This window comes from Mytilus trossulus, chromosome 1 (genome assembly GCF_036588685.1).
Source record: "Mytilus trossulus isolate FHL-02 chromosome 1, PNRI_Mtr1.1.1.hap1, whole genome shotgun sequence".
Lineage (NCBI taxonomy): Eukaryota > Metazoa > Mollusca > Bivalvia > Mytilida > Mytilidae > Mytilus > Mytilus trossulus.
The window spans coordinates 32,375,104-32,388,667 of record NC_086373.1 but is presented as its reverse complement, the minus strand read 5'-3'; the positions used below and the strand labels follow the sequence as shown (position 1 = coordinate 32,388,667).

The window sequence follows — 13,564 nt, the reverse complement described above, 5'->3', positions numbered from 1 at the left end:
TACACTATGTCAGACTCTAAACCATCTCCAATAGGAAAAAAAGCATTGATTAAATTAAACAGAAAAAATCAAAATTTGCTGTCAACATCAAATTCTCCAACTCAAAAAACAACAACTTTCAGACATATGGCAACCATTAAAGAGGCTCTTGACAATTTCTTATAGTTAGTCATTTTGGTTGATACAACCAGAATAGTAAACTTGAGTGACAAGATGTAGATCCTGAGATTTTTTGAAAGGGGCATTATTCCTGAAACGGTATGAGATGCAGCCAAGCTGTCAAAATATTTTGTTGCAATTTTATGCTGAAAACCACATTTGTATTAAAAAACATCTTATTTTTATTTTGGTATGATCAAGGGTCAAAGGCATATGCCCTCCATGCCATATCCTGGATCTGCCATTTGTAACTTCATTGTGTTGTTATTTCTCTGTATAGTGGAGACTAAAAGTGCATATCACTGATATCTGAGGATCACATAACCTTAAATAGTGATAATTGAAAACATAGTATGTAAGTTACACATGAGTGTCTGGAATAAATCAGCCTTTCAGTCATCCTGGTGATTGTCCTTAGAGTGGGTCTCATTAGGGTCTACGTGACGAGGGATTGCTGATTTTTTGTAAGTGTGACACGTGAAAGTCAAATTATTGTGTGGTGGAAACAGGAAATGAATTGTGCGGGACCCGGGAAATGACAAAAAAATGAGAATTGCTTACCTGAATAGTGTAAGCAGAATACAGGAATCTGACAAAACAGTAAGCGGGATCCAGGATCGGAACCCCCCAATGAATAAAACAAGAGGCTCTCAAGACCTTGAATCGCTCACCTGAATTTTTTGGTTTAATCTCTCATCAATGATTATTTTGGCTTTTCAATTTATTTAAATGTTCTTTAAATCGTCCTTTTCTCTTCAAAAGCCAAAAAAAAATCATTTTCTCCTATGTTCTATTTTAGCCATAGGAGCTATGTTTCTTGACATACAAGAAAATGAAATATAAAATTTAAACTAGATACTCTGAAACTCTGAAACTCATTTAGCCTAAGTTTGGCTGAAATTGATACAGCAGTTTCAAAGGAGAAGATTTTTTAAAGTAAGTCAACATGATGAACAAATTGTGAAAAAAGTCTTTAAAGGGCAATAACTCCTTAAGAGGTCAATTGACAATTTTGGTCATCTTAACTTATTTGTAGATCTTACTTTGCTGATCATTTTTGCTGTTTACAGTTTATCTTTATCTATAATAATATTCAAGATAATGACCAAAAACTGCAAAATTTCCTTAAAATTACCAATTAAGTGGCAGCAACCCAACAACGGTTTGTTTGATTCATCTGAAAATTTCAGGGCTGATAGATCTTGACCTAATGAACATTTTAACCCCATGTCAGATTTGCTCTAAATGCCTTCGTTTTTGAGATATAAGCCAAAAACTGCATTTGACCCCTATGTTCTATTTTAAGTAACGGCGGCCATGTTTTTTGACGGATCAAAAATCTAAGCACACACTTTGTGCAGGATAATCTAAGGAACAATTATGCTAAGTTTCATCCAAATCCATTCAGTAGTTTCAGAGGAGAAGATTTTTTAAAGTTAGCAAATATGATGAACAAATTGTGAAAAATTGCAATTAAAGGACAATAACCCCTTAAGGGGTCAATTGACAATTTTGGTCATATTAACTTATTTGTAGATCTTACTTTGCTGATCATTTTTGCTTTTTACAGTTTATCTTTATCTATAACAATATTCATGATAATGACCAAAAACTGCAAAATTTCCTTAAAATAACCAATTAAGTGGCAGCAACCCAACAATGGTTTGTTTGATTCATCTGAAAATTTCAGGGCTGATAGATCTTGACCTAATGAACATTTTAACCCATGTCAGATTTGCTCTAAATGCTTTCGTTTTTGAGATGTAAGCCAAAAACTGCATTTGACCCCTAAGTTCTATTGTAAGTAACGGCGGCCATGTTTTTTGACGGATCAAAAATCGAAGCGCACACTTTGTGCAGGATACTCTAAGGAACAATCATGCTAAGTTTTATTCAAATCCATTCAGTAGTTTCAGAGGAGAAGATGTTTGAAAAATTGTTAACGACGACAGATGACGACGACGACGACGGACGCCAAGTGATATGAAAAGCTCACATGGCCTTTTAGGCCAGGTGAGCTAATAAAAATGAGACAGCAACCCAATGACTAAAATAACTGAGAAATTGTAGAAGGCAACATTCAGTCTAAGTAAACATAGCCACACGCAGATGAAGATGTCTGTAATAGATATAAAGCATAATCCTTTTTTTTTTTATTTTGAAACATACAAAAATCAACAAGTATAAAAACATAAATATATTTAGAATGTAAAAACATAAATATATTAAGAATGGTTTTTCTTGGTATCACATCTGCAGGATCCAAAAACTACATTCACTTTAAACATGTTCAGTGTAGTACATAAAGGTATTGGTGAAATGTCAAATCACATCAATATCTTTCATCTCTGAGGTACTGGTAATTTGGCACAATACATGATTTCTATCAAGCAAATTAACTTGATCAACTTATAATGAGTTTGGTTGTGCATCATCTTCTTTGAGATTGTTCTATTAACCATGAAAAGCTGTCAATAACTCCTTCAAGATTTTCTACCAAACAGTCTCGTACCTGAAATAGAGAATAAGGGGTTAAGCCTGCTGCACTATATTATAAAAAAAGATGGTAATTATCAATGATAAAATATTTGGTATACAGTTATATAAGCTTTGCCATTGTGATCTTGAGTATGAAGGTATATCAGCATTTACATATCTATGCCCTGCACCCTCATTAATGATTTATTTTTTGAATAGATTGCATTATGGTATTGAAATGGCATACAGATGATGAGACATTGCTGTGTTTGTTAAATTTTTGTTTGCTTTAACCTGTGGTTATGTGTTCTATTAAATGGATTTATTGTTTTATTTACCTAACATTTTACCACTGATCCAGATTAAAAAAAATATCTAAACAGAAATTGTAGTTAGACATGTACAAATGTATACTTTTATATGAATATACAACTCGTCTAAACATCAACCCAACCATGTTAGATCTGTAAATTTGCTTTCGCAAATTTTTGGTTCTTCCCTCGCCGGGATTCGAACCCATGCTACTGTGATATCGTGACACCAAATCGCCTGCACTGCAGCCGTCCCGCTAGACCACACGACCACCTTGGCTTTTATATGAATATATAGTTTGGTGTTGATGGTTCTTGATGTATATACTGATGACTCTGATGTACAAGGTATAAAATCCATGTCCTTTCAATCATAACAAGAACAGCTAAGTACTAAGGTTGTGAATTACCTGCCATGGTCGGTTTAGGTTGCCTAGATTGAGAGCTTCTACTACTTTAATACATGGTAATCTAGGACTGAGTGAGTTTGGAATACAAGACATGACCAGTAGTGGAATGTGAGTATCTGACCATCTTTCTTTTAACATTGCTGATAGTTCATAGATTTCATCAGCCTCTGAAAAAATAAAAAAAACATTTAATGAATTTGTTTTTAAACATTGACAAATAATAGTAAATTAAAGTGCTTGGATTGGTAAACTACTATAACATTAATAAAGTTTCTAAGTAATGACATTACAAAAGGTGATATCTGTCATGAAATAAACATTTTCTCTGAGTCATTTCTAAGAACTAACCCGCTTTCAGATGTGTGAAACTAAAGCCTTTTTTTTACTATTATAAATCTGATAGTATCTTATTAAAAAAGTCTAATCAGAGATATAAATTTTCCAACAGTTTTCCAATGATTTGTGTAAAAAATTTAGACTAATAATGGTAAGCTGATACATTACTTACTTAAATTATCTAATGATGTACCATCCACAACAAATACAAAAGCATCAACGCTTCTACAGAAGTCACGAACAGCAGGTTTTAATTCAACTATTGTTTCTCCTTCTTCGTCCTTGTTAATTTGGATGAGATTATTGCCTTCTACTCTGTTCCATAATTTTTGTGTACGCTGTTGTTTTGATGCTGAGTATAAAACAGATAATTGGAATGTCTGTCCATTGGGCAGTTTGTAACACCAACCAGAACCCACTCCTGTAAAATGAAAGTACAATGTAAACCAAGTAAATGATGGTATATGTCAGAAATAGATTTAATGAATAAAGATTAAATAACTTACTAACAATCTCATTGGATGAATGCTTTTATGGACACTCAACATTTTGTTTGATATAAAACAGAAGATGTGGTATGATTGCCAATGAGATAACTCTCCACAAGAGACCAAATGACACAGAAATTAGCAGCTATAGGACAATGTACTGCCTTCAACAATGAGGAAAGAGTCTATTATGTTTAAATCATGTATAATTAAATCTTATATGGCTTCAAACTGTAGTAAAAACAGATTTTGAAGACATCATTCTGTAATGGTCAGTTTTATAACTTAGAATGAATCTTACCTTCAAATTGTCCAGACACAAGACCAGTTCTTTCCATATGTTCATTATGATCGTATAAAATTTTTCTAACCAGACCACTGGTCAAATCAGATTCCAATCCTGGTCCAAACATTGCTATTTTTGGTGTCCATGACTTCTTTGGAAGAAATTATTTCAAAAAGTCAGTAAAACTAAACACTGCATCATTTTTGTGCATCAACTTGTTGATATGTGGAGAACATCTGAGGTATCTACAAATAATGATTATCAAAATTATTCAATAAATGTTATGAAACAGAAAATTAAATTCCATTAAAAATAATAATTTCCAATTTAAAACATGTAAAGTTATTCTTTTGATATAGTAAATCTTGTTATTTTACATAGATAAATAAAAGAGTGATATTAATTTATATATGATTTTTAGTAAGGTTTTAATATGTGAATATTGTGAGGAGTTAAGATATTTCTCCAATAAAATATTTTCAAAATTAATTTATTTATACCAACATTTTTTTATAAAGAGAATTTAAATGTATACATACATTTCTTTATTAGACCAGTCAGACTGAACTTCTTGGTATAAGGCTGGATTAGTTTTATGACCAATTACATTCCATGCTTTTACATCTCTATCCATTAACTCTTTCCACAGAATACTATCTTCACTTACAAAATACCAATCTCTACACACGGCACTAATCCTGCACAGATCTTCTGGTCCTAAGTATGAAAATATATGCAGCTTACAGTCCAGCTAAAGAAAAAAAATGAATGAAATGAACATTAGGAAAAAAAATGATACTCAATTTGTAAATAACAATACTGTATTTGTTAACTTTTTTTGCGACTCAAATCAAAATTATATAATTACTATATATTCACGAGGTACATGGATGGATTGTAGAATATATCAGTCTTTAGAGTTTAAATTACATGTTATTGCTATGATTAAAAAAAGGAGTCAAATCCAATGTGAGATCAATTACAATATTTTTTTAAAAATTGTAAGCACTGTATCATTTGTTAAGAAATACATTTGTACATCCATAAATGTATACAATTTACATTTGTGTACATGCAAGTGCATTTAAAGAATAACCATATGCATGAACACATTTTTTTTTACAATTATTTGAGGGGAAAATTGCTATAAACAAGTTCAAAAAAATATAGCAATTGTTTGAATTGCTTTTTTTTTTATTTATAAAACATGTTTATAGTAAACTGTGAATGGAATTGCAATGATTTATACTGTTTTCAGAATATATATATTTATTAAAGAAAATAATTAAGAATTCTACAAAAAGTAACTTACTGGTAAGTTATGGAATAAAGAGTTTTGCTGATGGAGGTCTTCATTTGTCTCTGTTTTCTTTAGCGCCTTCTTATTCAAATATTGCTGAAGTCCACCAGTAACAATTGATATATCATTTGTATCGCCCATTTGTTTTTTGTACTTTCTCACTAAGTTTTTAAAAGCATAAATAACTGTCTGATCAATAATGGGAGTTTCCTGTGATATTGTTTCTTCCTGACTACTATCACATGTGCAAGAATTTTGTGTTTGTAAACAGATTTCACTGTTTGAACAGTTTTTATAACTATTACACTGTCCCAAATAAATTGTTGAAGAAATATCAAAAGGAATAATTTCCATCATTTTGTTGTTCTAGAATATCGATTTTTGACTTCTCTTTTATCGTTAAAAATGTTAGAATAAACATGGCTATAAGTTTGGTGTTTTAATATATAAAGTATTCAAAGGGGCACTTGTCAGAACCTCCAACGTGGCCAGTGACAGCTATTTGTTTACATCCGCATAGTGACGTACCGGAAGATGTAACTGTTTCCGGGTTAAATTTAGAGTTCAAACTTTACAGGTTCTTTTCTATTTCCGGTTACTGGATCAACATGGTGAAAATTTTTATAATGCTTAGTAATCGGTTTCATCTGTGAACCATACAATATTTTCAAGCTTGCATTTTCCTTATTAAAGAAGCACTATTAATCCATATGATATGAAGACGATATTTTGTTCGAAATAAGTGAATTATCGCATTGAATGAATGGTTATAATATGTACCATCCGAGATGGCATTGTAAAACTGTCGAGCTTAATATTCCGTTAATATGCTTTCTTGATAATACTAGCTCTAATGACATAATACTTCGGTGTGTACTTTTGCTCTTTCATCACATCATTTCTGAAAAGAAATATGTATTAAAACAATCTTCACTCGTTCGACATTCTAGCTTGTTTGTTTACAATTTGTATTCATCATTTCATGTACAATGTAATGTACATGTTGTATATATATTAAATAGTCGTCCCATTAGGCTTAGCTTAGTCAAAATAATTATGAGATGTGTTCCGTGCATATTTCTAGACACTTAAGGAATTTTGAATGAACTGCAATAGGCAATTCATTTACTGTGGACAGTCAACAGTATTATCAAATTTCAGTAAATTACAAATGAATTTAGTTGGATGTCAACATATATTTGTTCCGCCTAACAGAAGTTCCACTGGAAACTGTTTTATAAACAATGCCATAATACCTATTCCTGTTGGAACAAATATTCTATACCATCTTGAGAGCACAAACATAGTTACCAACTCAGTTAAAAACAACTCAAAGGCAATTGATACTACAAACTGTAAAACTGAACAATTTAAGAACTCGTTCTTTGTCAAGACTGTTATTCATTGGAACCAACTGGAAGAAGCAGTAGTGTGCGCCAAGTCAGTTGAGAGCTTCAAAACAGCTCTCCAACGCCGTCAATAGGCGCTCTCTCTCCCGTCGAGTAAAAGCCAGTATTGGTACCTTCGACGTAACGATACAGATACAGATACCATTTATTCCGTTAGGCACTTGTACTGTAATATTTATTCCTGTGGAAATAATATTCTAGAATATTTATTCCTTTTGGAACTTATATTATGAAGGAACTTCTATTCTGTGACAGTTTCTAACAAACAAATTTGAAATGTGGATAATGCAATTTCAAATAAAGTAATAGTCCTAGTCACATATGTCTTTTTTTTTGTCTTTTCAAAATTGAATGTCTTATTTTAGTCTATTCAAAATTGATGGATCAAGTAAAGAAAATAAAAGAAGTGCAGTAGATCAAATAGAAAATAATAACTCTTAAAATAAGGAATGTGCTATTTCTAAGTACTTTTAATTGATATTATAATTGCTGCTTAAAACGTGAATATCATCTAATCACTAGTTATTATAATTTACAGACGAAGGGAACATCCAGTTTTGGTAAAAGGATCAATAAGACCCACACACATGACAGAAGAACCGGAAGGCGTAATTACCATATCCAAAAGAAAACTACACCTAGCCATTGTGAGTTTTAGAGACATTCATGGTTATATCCTCATTAATTTATCATAGGGGATACAATTCCCCCGTGTTCAAGTGATCATATCTCAATAGCAAATTAAATAGCTTGGTATTCATTTATCTTATCATTGCTGTGCAGAACAAGAAAACTCTTGTATGCTTGAGCAACTGTGTAGATAGCAAGGCAGCTTACACTTTCATATTTCATTCGATTAGGAATTATATACTGACTAATTAATTGTGTTATACACAGGTCTAGAAAATTGACAACAGGGTAAAAAGGGGTAGATTTGATTTAATTTCTCCCCATCATCCTACATGTACATTGGTAGAATTAAACGTGTACAGTGTGTTATTATTTTAATGTTCAAAGAAATATAAATTTTTAATAGGCTAATTGGCTTGTGTGCAGACTTTTGTAAAACGACACATATTCAAATATTCCTGAAGAACAGTATTTGTGTTGCGTATTAACTATTCAGGAAGTTGAACAGATTATGGCTCTTTTCATACTGTCAGAGGCTTCAGATTTACAAGATTAGTATGCATGCTCACAGAAAATCATCTGGTCTTAACATGTACATATTTGATACTTTAATGTAGATAGTGACTGCCACACTTTGAAATAATCCTGTATAAAATGATTTTCAGATAATTGGAGTGTAAAAGCAAAAAGGCGATGCACAACAGGAACAGGTCGTATGAGGCACATGAAAAAAGTTTTCAGAAGATTCAGGTATGTGACTATTAATTTATAGCCAGTCAAGTTCACTTGATGATATCATGGTCAAATTTATAAGCACATATATTGCCTACATGTTTATGGAATCAAACGTCATATTTACTATAAGAGGAACATTTTTATAATGATTTTGTTTGCAAATTTTATTGAACTAACATTTTAAGTAGGATTTTTTCCATGAAAAATGGCATTTGTAAGAAACAGCACATTTCAATAATAGAATCTATGAACTGTAAAGGAGAATATAGTAGACAATGAAAAAGTTCAGAAAACATCACAGAAAACTTAATATTGAGCAACAAGAATCAGACAAACAAAAGGAGAAGTTTAGGTGTTCTGGGAGGATCAGCATGTCCTACTCCACAACTTATTTGATTATTCTTGCAGGGGTTTAACATCATTACTTCATCAGACCTAAATTTGTGCTTCCAACTCTACTTTTATATTTTAGTACAACTATTTAAAAGTGATCTTTCATGTTTTAAGACATTTAAAATCTTGTATGGTTAAATTTTATTTTAAGGACAGTTTACAGTTTTATTTTTATCATACTCTATTTAATTATTATATTAAGCTGTTAGATGTTGAGGATGATTATGATGATGTTTTTTTTCTTTTCAGAAATGGATTCCGTGAAGGAACAACACCTAAACCAAAAAGAAGGTCAGCTGCTGCACCTTCAGCTGTTGCAACAAAATAGACAATAAAGTTCCTGTAAATAACATGGTTTCATTTAATTATTTGCCTTCTCATTGGAAAAGCTGTTAAATGTCATTGAAGGATACTGTTTTACCACTGTAACCATTCACATTTTCTTGGCTTACAAAGCATGTTGTCATGCTATGCCATGTGATGCTGTTTCCTGTAAATTGCTCATAAACTTTCTTTTTCTGCCCCTGCCGTAGTGAAGGGGGCATTAGGTTTACAAGAACCCTTTCCCTCTCAGTCTTCACGATGAACTATTAAATTTACAGGCCCGGAGCTCAATTTTTGAAATTTTTTAGTTAGATTTTGTTGGCCTGTAGACATTATTTTTACAGGCCTGGGCTACCACTCAGCGTGAAGACTGCCCTCTGTACCTTCCAAAGCTGGTGTCTGTTCTCAAATTAGTTTGCCTGGACCAAATGTTATGAAACTTATAACAATGCTTATTATCACACAACACTGATCATGTTTGAATTTTGCTGGCATCGCTTTAACTGTTGAGTTATGCCCCTTTATAAATGAAAAAAAATGCTGAGTTTCCTTTCTCTAACTTAAGTTAGCCTCAACCAAAATGTTGTCATTCTCATACACAAAGCTAATTACCAAAATACACAGATCAATTTTGAATTTTGGTGGTAACCACTGGTGTCCCTCTACAAAAGGAACAACTGCTGAATTCTCTGTACTCTAACATAAGTTTGACTTTACCAAATGTTATGAAACTTGTATACAGAATGCTTATTACCACAAAACGCACTCATATTTGCAGTTCCGGGACTTCTTGAATTTTTTTTTTTTTTAGTAAAATCCTACCCATAACTGTATCTTGGTCTAAAGGTGAAATATTTAGGTACTTTTTGTATCAAATGAAGGCTTTAAAGCACTTTGCAGAGGCGGATTTGGGGGGGGCCTTTTTGGGAAAAATTTGGTTGCTTTTATAGGGAATCACTGAAGCGTGACTAGAGCGGGCCCCCTCTGAGGTCAGTCAGTGGGCCCCCACTTATGAAAATTTCTGGATCCGCCACTGCTTTGAAATCCTTGTTGAAAGTTTCTTTTGAAAATTAAAAAAGTATAAAATTTTAACATGAGGGCACATTTACTCTGTTCAGATCAGAAATAAAATAGGCTATATGTTTACTATATTTGGTGTACTGAATTATAATATAAGGTGTACATGTTAAACTGGCAGGTACCATCTGACATTAATTATATGGTTCATTGATCAATTTAAGATTTCTTGGTTAATATTATGAAGAAATGGGGGTATAATTGACAATGAGACAAAACGCTCCACCAAATGACCCAGAAACTTAACAAGTGAAGGTCGCTGTAGCGGCTGTACTGCCTTCAACAATGAGCAAAGACCATACAGCATAGACTCCCATAAAATGCCTAGAAATGTAAACCAATTTTAAAAAATGTGTGTAACAGTACAACATCTTATAAAAATCAGTTGAAAAAGGCTTGACTCATAAAAATACAAGTGGACGTGGCCGTCTGTTTCTTAGATAATATCAATACTAGATTAAGTATATTTAAAGCATGTTTCGTTTGGTGTATGGAATGATCGTAAGGTGTGCTTGCCAAGTTGGTTTATCTGACTTATTTTATGAGAACATGTTAAGTGAGTGTTACCTCCCTTGCACTGCATTTCAATTATGGACCGGTATAGTTTCTTAGAAATTTTGTATTATCTTAAGTTGATTAGCTGTCATTTATTTTAGAGGTTTTTATTAAAGGAACATTGATTTTAGCCATGCTAATGTATTGCATTTTCTATTTTAAGACTTATATCATGTATTTAAATGAGTATTGTGGTTGCAAACGCCAATTGAGATTATGACCATATCTTGAGGGAAAGAATTATTTGTTTTGGAAAAAGGAGTTTGGTGTATGGATCGATTGTAAGGTATAGTTGTCCTACTGACAGGTGTCATCTGACCTTTACCTCATTTTCATGGTTCAGTGTTAAAGTTAAGGTTTTGTGTTTTAGTCTTGTTCTAATATTGTATGCAATAGGTCAACTATGCTTGGTGTTTTGAAATATTTTTACGATTTAGTCAGTCTGGCATATTTTATTTGACCTTGACCACATTTTTATGGTTTATTGGTCAATCTTCAGTTTTTCCTGATTTAGTTCATTTCTTAGATACTATTTAAAAAGTGTTTTTTTTTTAATTATGTAATTTTTTCTAATCACGAATAGCCTTAGGTCAACTATATTTGGTGTATGGGATGATTATAAGGTGTAAATGTCTGTCTGACAATTATTATCTGACGATGGACCTCATTATCATGGTTCAACTGTCAATCTTAAGCTTTCCTGGTCTAGTTTGTTTCTTATATACTTTTAAGAAAGGGTCAAAAATGTTTAAAGTATGTTGTGATTGTAAGGTGTAAATAAGTCTTTCTAGCAGGGTTATTCTGACCTTGATCTCATTTTCATAATCCCTTGATCAATTTTAAGTTTTCCCGGTTAAGTTTGTTAAAAAATCGATGTACAATAGGTCAACTATATTTATATAGATATAAGAAGATGTGGTATGATGGCCAATGAGACAACTCTTTACAACCATCCAAGTCGTAATTTGTTAAAGTTAACCATTATTGGTCAAAGTACGGTATTTGGTGTATGGAATGATTGTTTGGACTTAGGTGCACATGGATTTCCAGTTGGTTTATCTGACCTTGACCTCATTTTCTTGGATCATGTTAAAATGATGTGATAGTATCAATGGTCTATTCAACCAGGCGAGACATTTCAGCGTGTTCACTCTTGATACATATTATCTAGAAAACTATAAAAGATGATAGAAACTTTTAATCAGTAACAAACATACTCATCAAGACAAGGTCTGCAATCAGGTAAAATTCTGCCTAAATAGAAAATCAAATGTTTGTTTTCAATATAAGAGTATAAATACGTAAGAACCGTTCTTTTACGCCAACTGAATGGTGCGTTTATTTATGGCAACGGCAAATATCAGCCTCTATCGCTCAGGGTAAAATATTTGTCATAAAGGGCCAACCCGTGGTAAAATCACGATATATTCAAGCCCCCATGAATTATTTCTTAATTATACTACAGAATATTTACAAAATTGAGAGACAATAGGGCCTCGCAATTTATACCAAATATAATGTAACAGACTGCAGTTGACAGCAAAATATTGGATTGAATGCTCCTATCGTGTTATAGAATCACAATTTTGCCGAGTTCAACCTTCCCCGTAAATAGGACAGTGGTATAACTACTTGCGCCTGTCCTAACAACTAGTGATGACGTAGAAAAGCCCTCTCATGTTCGGAGCACAGCTGTGAAAAATAGAGAAATAGATTAGAGTTACCTCCCGTTCTACGATAAATATTCTTCTCGGAGTTGCATATTTTTGTTATTTTACTTTTTGATAAAGTACATTTTGATTTTGTCAACCTGTATTAATTTTCTTGTAGGACAGATAATTTCAATCATCTTTTCTTATTATTTGGACTTAACCATTCTAAAGATAACGTGTTCATATCATCATATTTTGTTTTGCGCTTAAGACTAAAATGAACTCTTTTTCTAGCTACCTAGAATTATATTGGATAACAGATTAATGTTCTTTTTTAAAAGTTCAATTAAATAAAATATAAAAAGCATATGAAAAATGTATCGAAGGAAGGGAAAGAGTGTTGTGACTGGAGTGGAAGTATGAAAGAAAGTCAATAATCAGCTTTTTCATACTCAACCTTTGGCTGCTTCCGGGACTCCCCCGATAGAAATAGAATTCAATCATAATAATTTTGGTTTTTAGCCAAATAACAGAGAAAAAAATGAAACACCCTTTTCCCCCTTGCCTTTGGCAGATACTCAATCGGTAGTATTTCAATGGCAAAGTCATAGCAGAACCAGAGATTTCCGGGCACAAAGCGGTATGTATAAGACAAATCTTAAATTTCTTTTTCCATAAGTTCGGCATCTTTTATGCTGCTTTTTAGATGTTCTCTACTTCCATGAATTAAGGGGTTCTTTTACGCCCCAATAAAGGGGGAGAAATTCAATATCAAGATGTAGAACTGCACGCGTCCTTATTTCAAAATATGACAAAAATGTATAATAGCGAATAAAACGTTATCTGAAAAATCGAGTACGTCTTCCATTTAAATTTTAATATGCATCATGTAATTATGTTTTGACATTACATCATTCAAAATAAACTTGACTTGAAATTAAATAACATTCAAATCGTTGTGATGAATAGAGAAGACCCTTTTAAACATTTAAATGCATTATTCCATTAAAAATAATCCTTG

At 32.3% G+C, this 13,564-nt stretch overlaps 2 protein-coding genes across 2 annotated transcripts; one reads left to right on the top strand and one right to left on the bottom strand.

Annotated features, from left to right (window-relative positions):
• Positions 1-2,366: 2,366 nt before the first annotated feature.
• LOC134721701 (F-box only protein 4-like) lies at positions 2,367-6,125 on the bottom strand. The gene is given in 6 exon segments (XM_063584876.1): positions 2,367-2,671; positions 3,359-3,525; positions 3,867-4,115; positions 4,484-4,713; positions 5,008-5,219; positions 5,781-6,125. Coding segments are annotated over 6 exon segments (1,284 nt in total). The 3' UTR covers positions 2,367-2,590.
• Positions 6,126-6,251: 126 nt separating this feature from the next.
• On the top strand, positions 6,252-9,285 carry LOC134721710 (large ribosomal subunit protein eL37-like). Its single transcript, XM_063584888.1, has 4 exons — positions 6,252-6,379; positions 7,716-7,824; positions 8,473-8,557; positions 9,185-9,285. The coding sequence occupies exons 1-4, from the start codon at positions 6,377-6,379 to the stop codon at positions 9,261-9,263; spliced, it is 276 nt and encodes a 91-aa protein (XP_063440958.1). The 5' UTR covers positions 6,252-6,376; the 3' UTR covers positions 9,264-9,285.
• Positions 9,286-13,564: the final 4,279 nt, after the last annotated feature.

What these genes read in the sequence shown, in the direction of transcription:
- LOC134721710 (XM_063584888.1), top strand. An exon ending in GAAAACTACACCTAGCCATT is followed by an intron (nt 7,825 to 8,472) that starts GTGAGTTTTAGA and finishes AATGATTTTCAG; the next exon opens with ATAATTGGAGTGTAAAAGCA. An exon ending in AAAGTTTTCAGAAGATTCAG is followed by an intron (nt 8,558 to 9,184) that starts GTATGTGACTAT and finishes TTTTCTTTTCAG; the next exon opens with AAATGGATTCCGTGAAGGAA.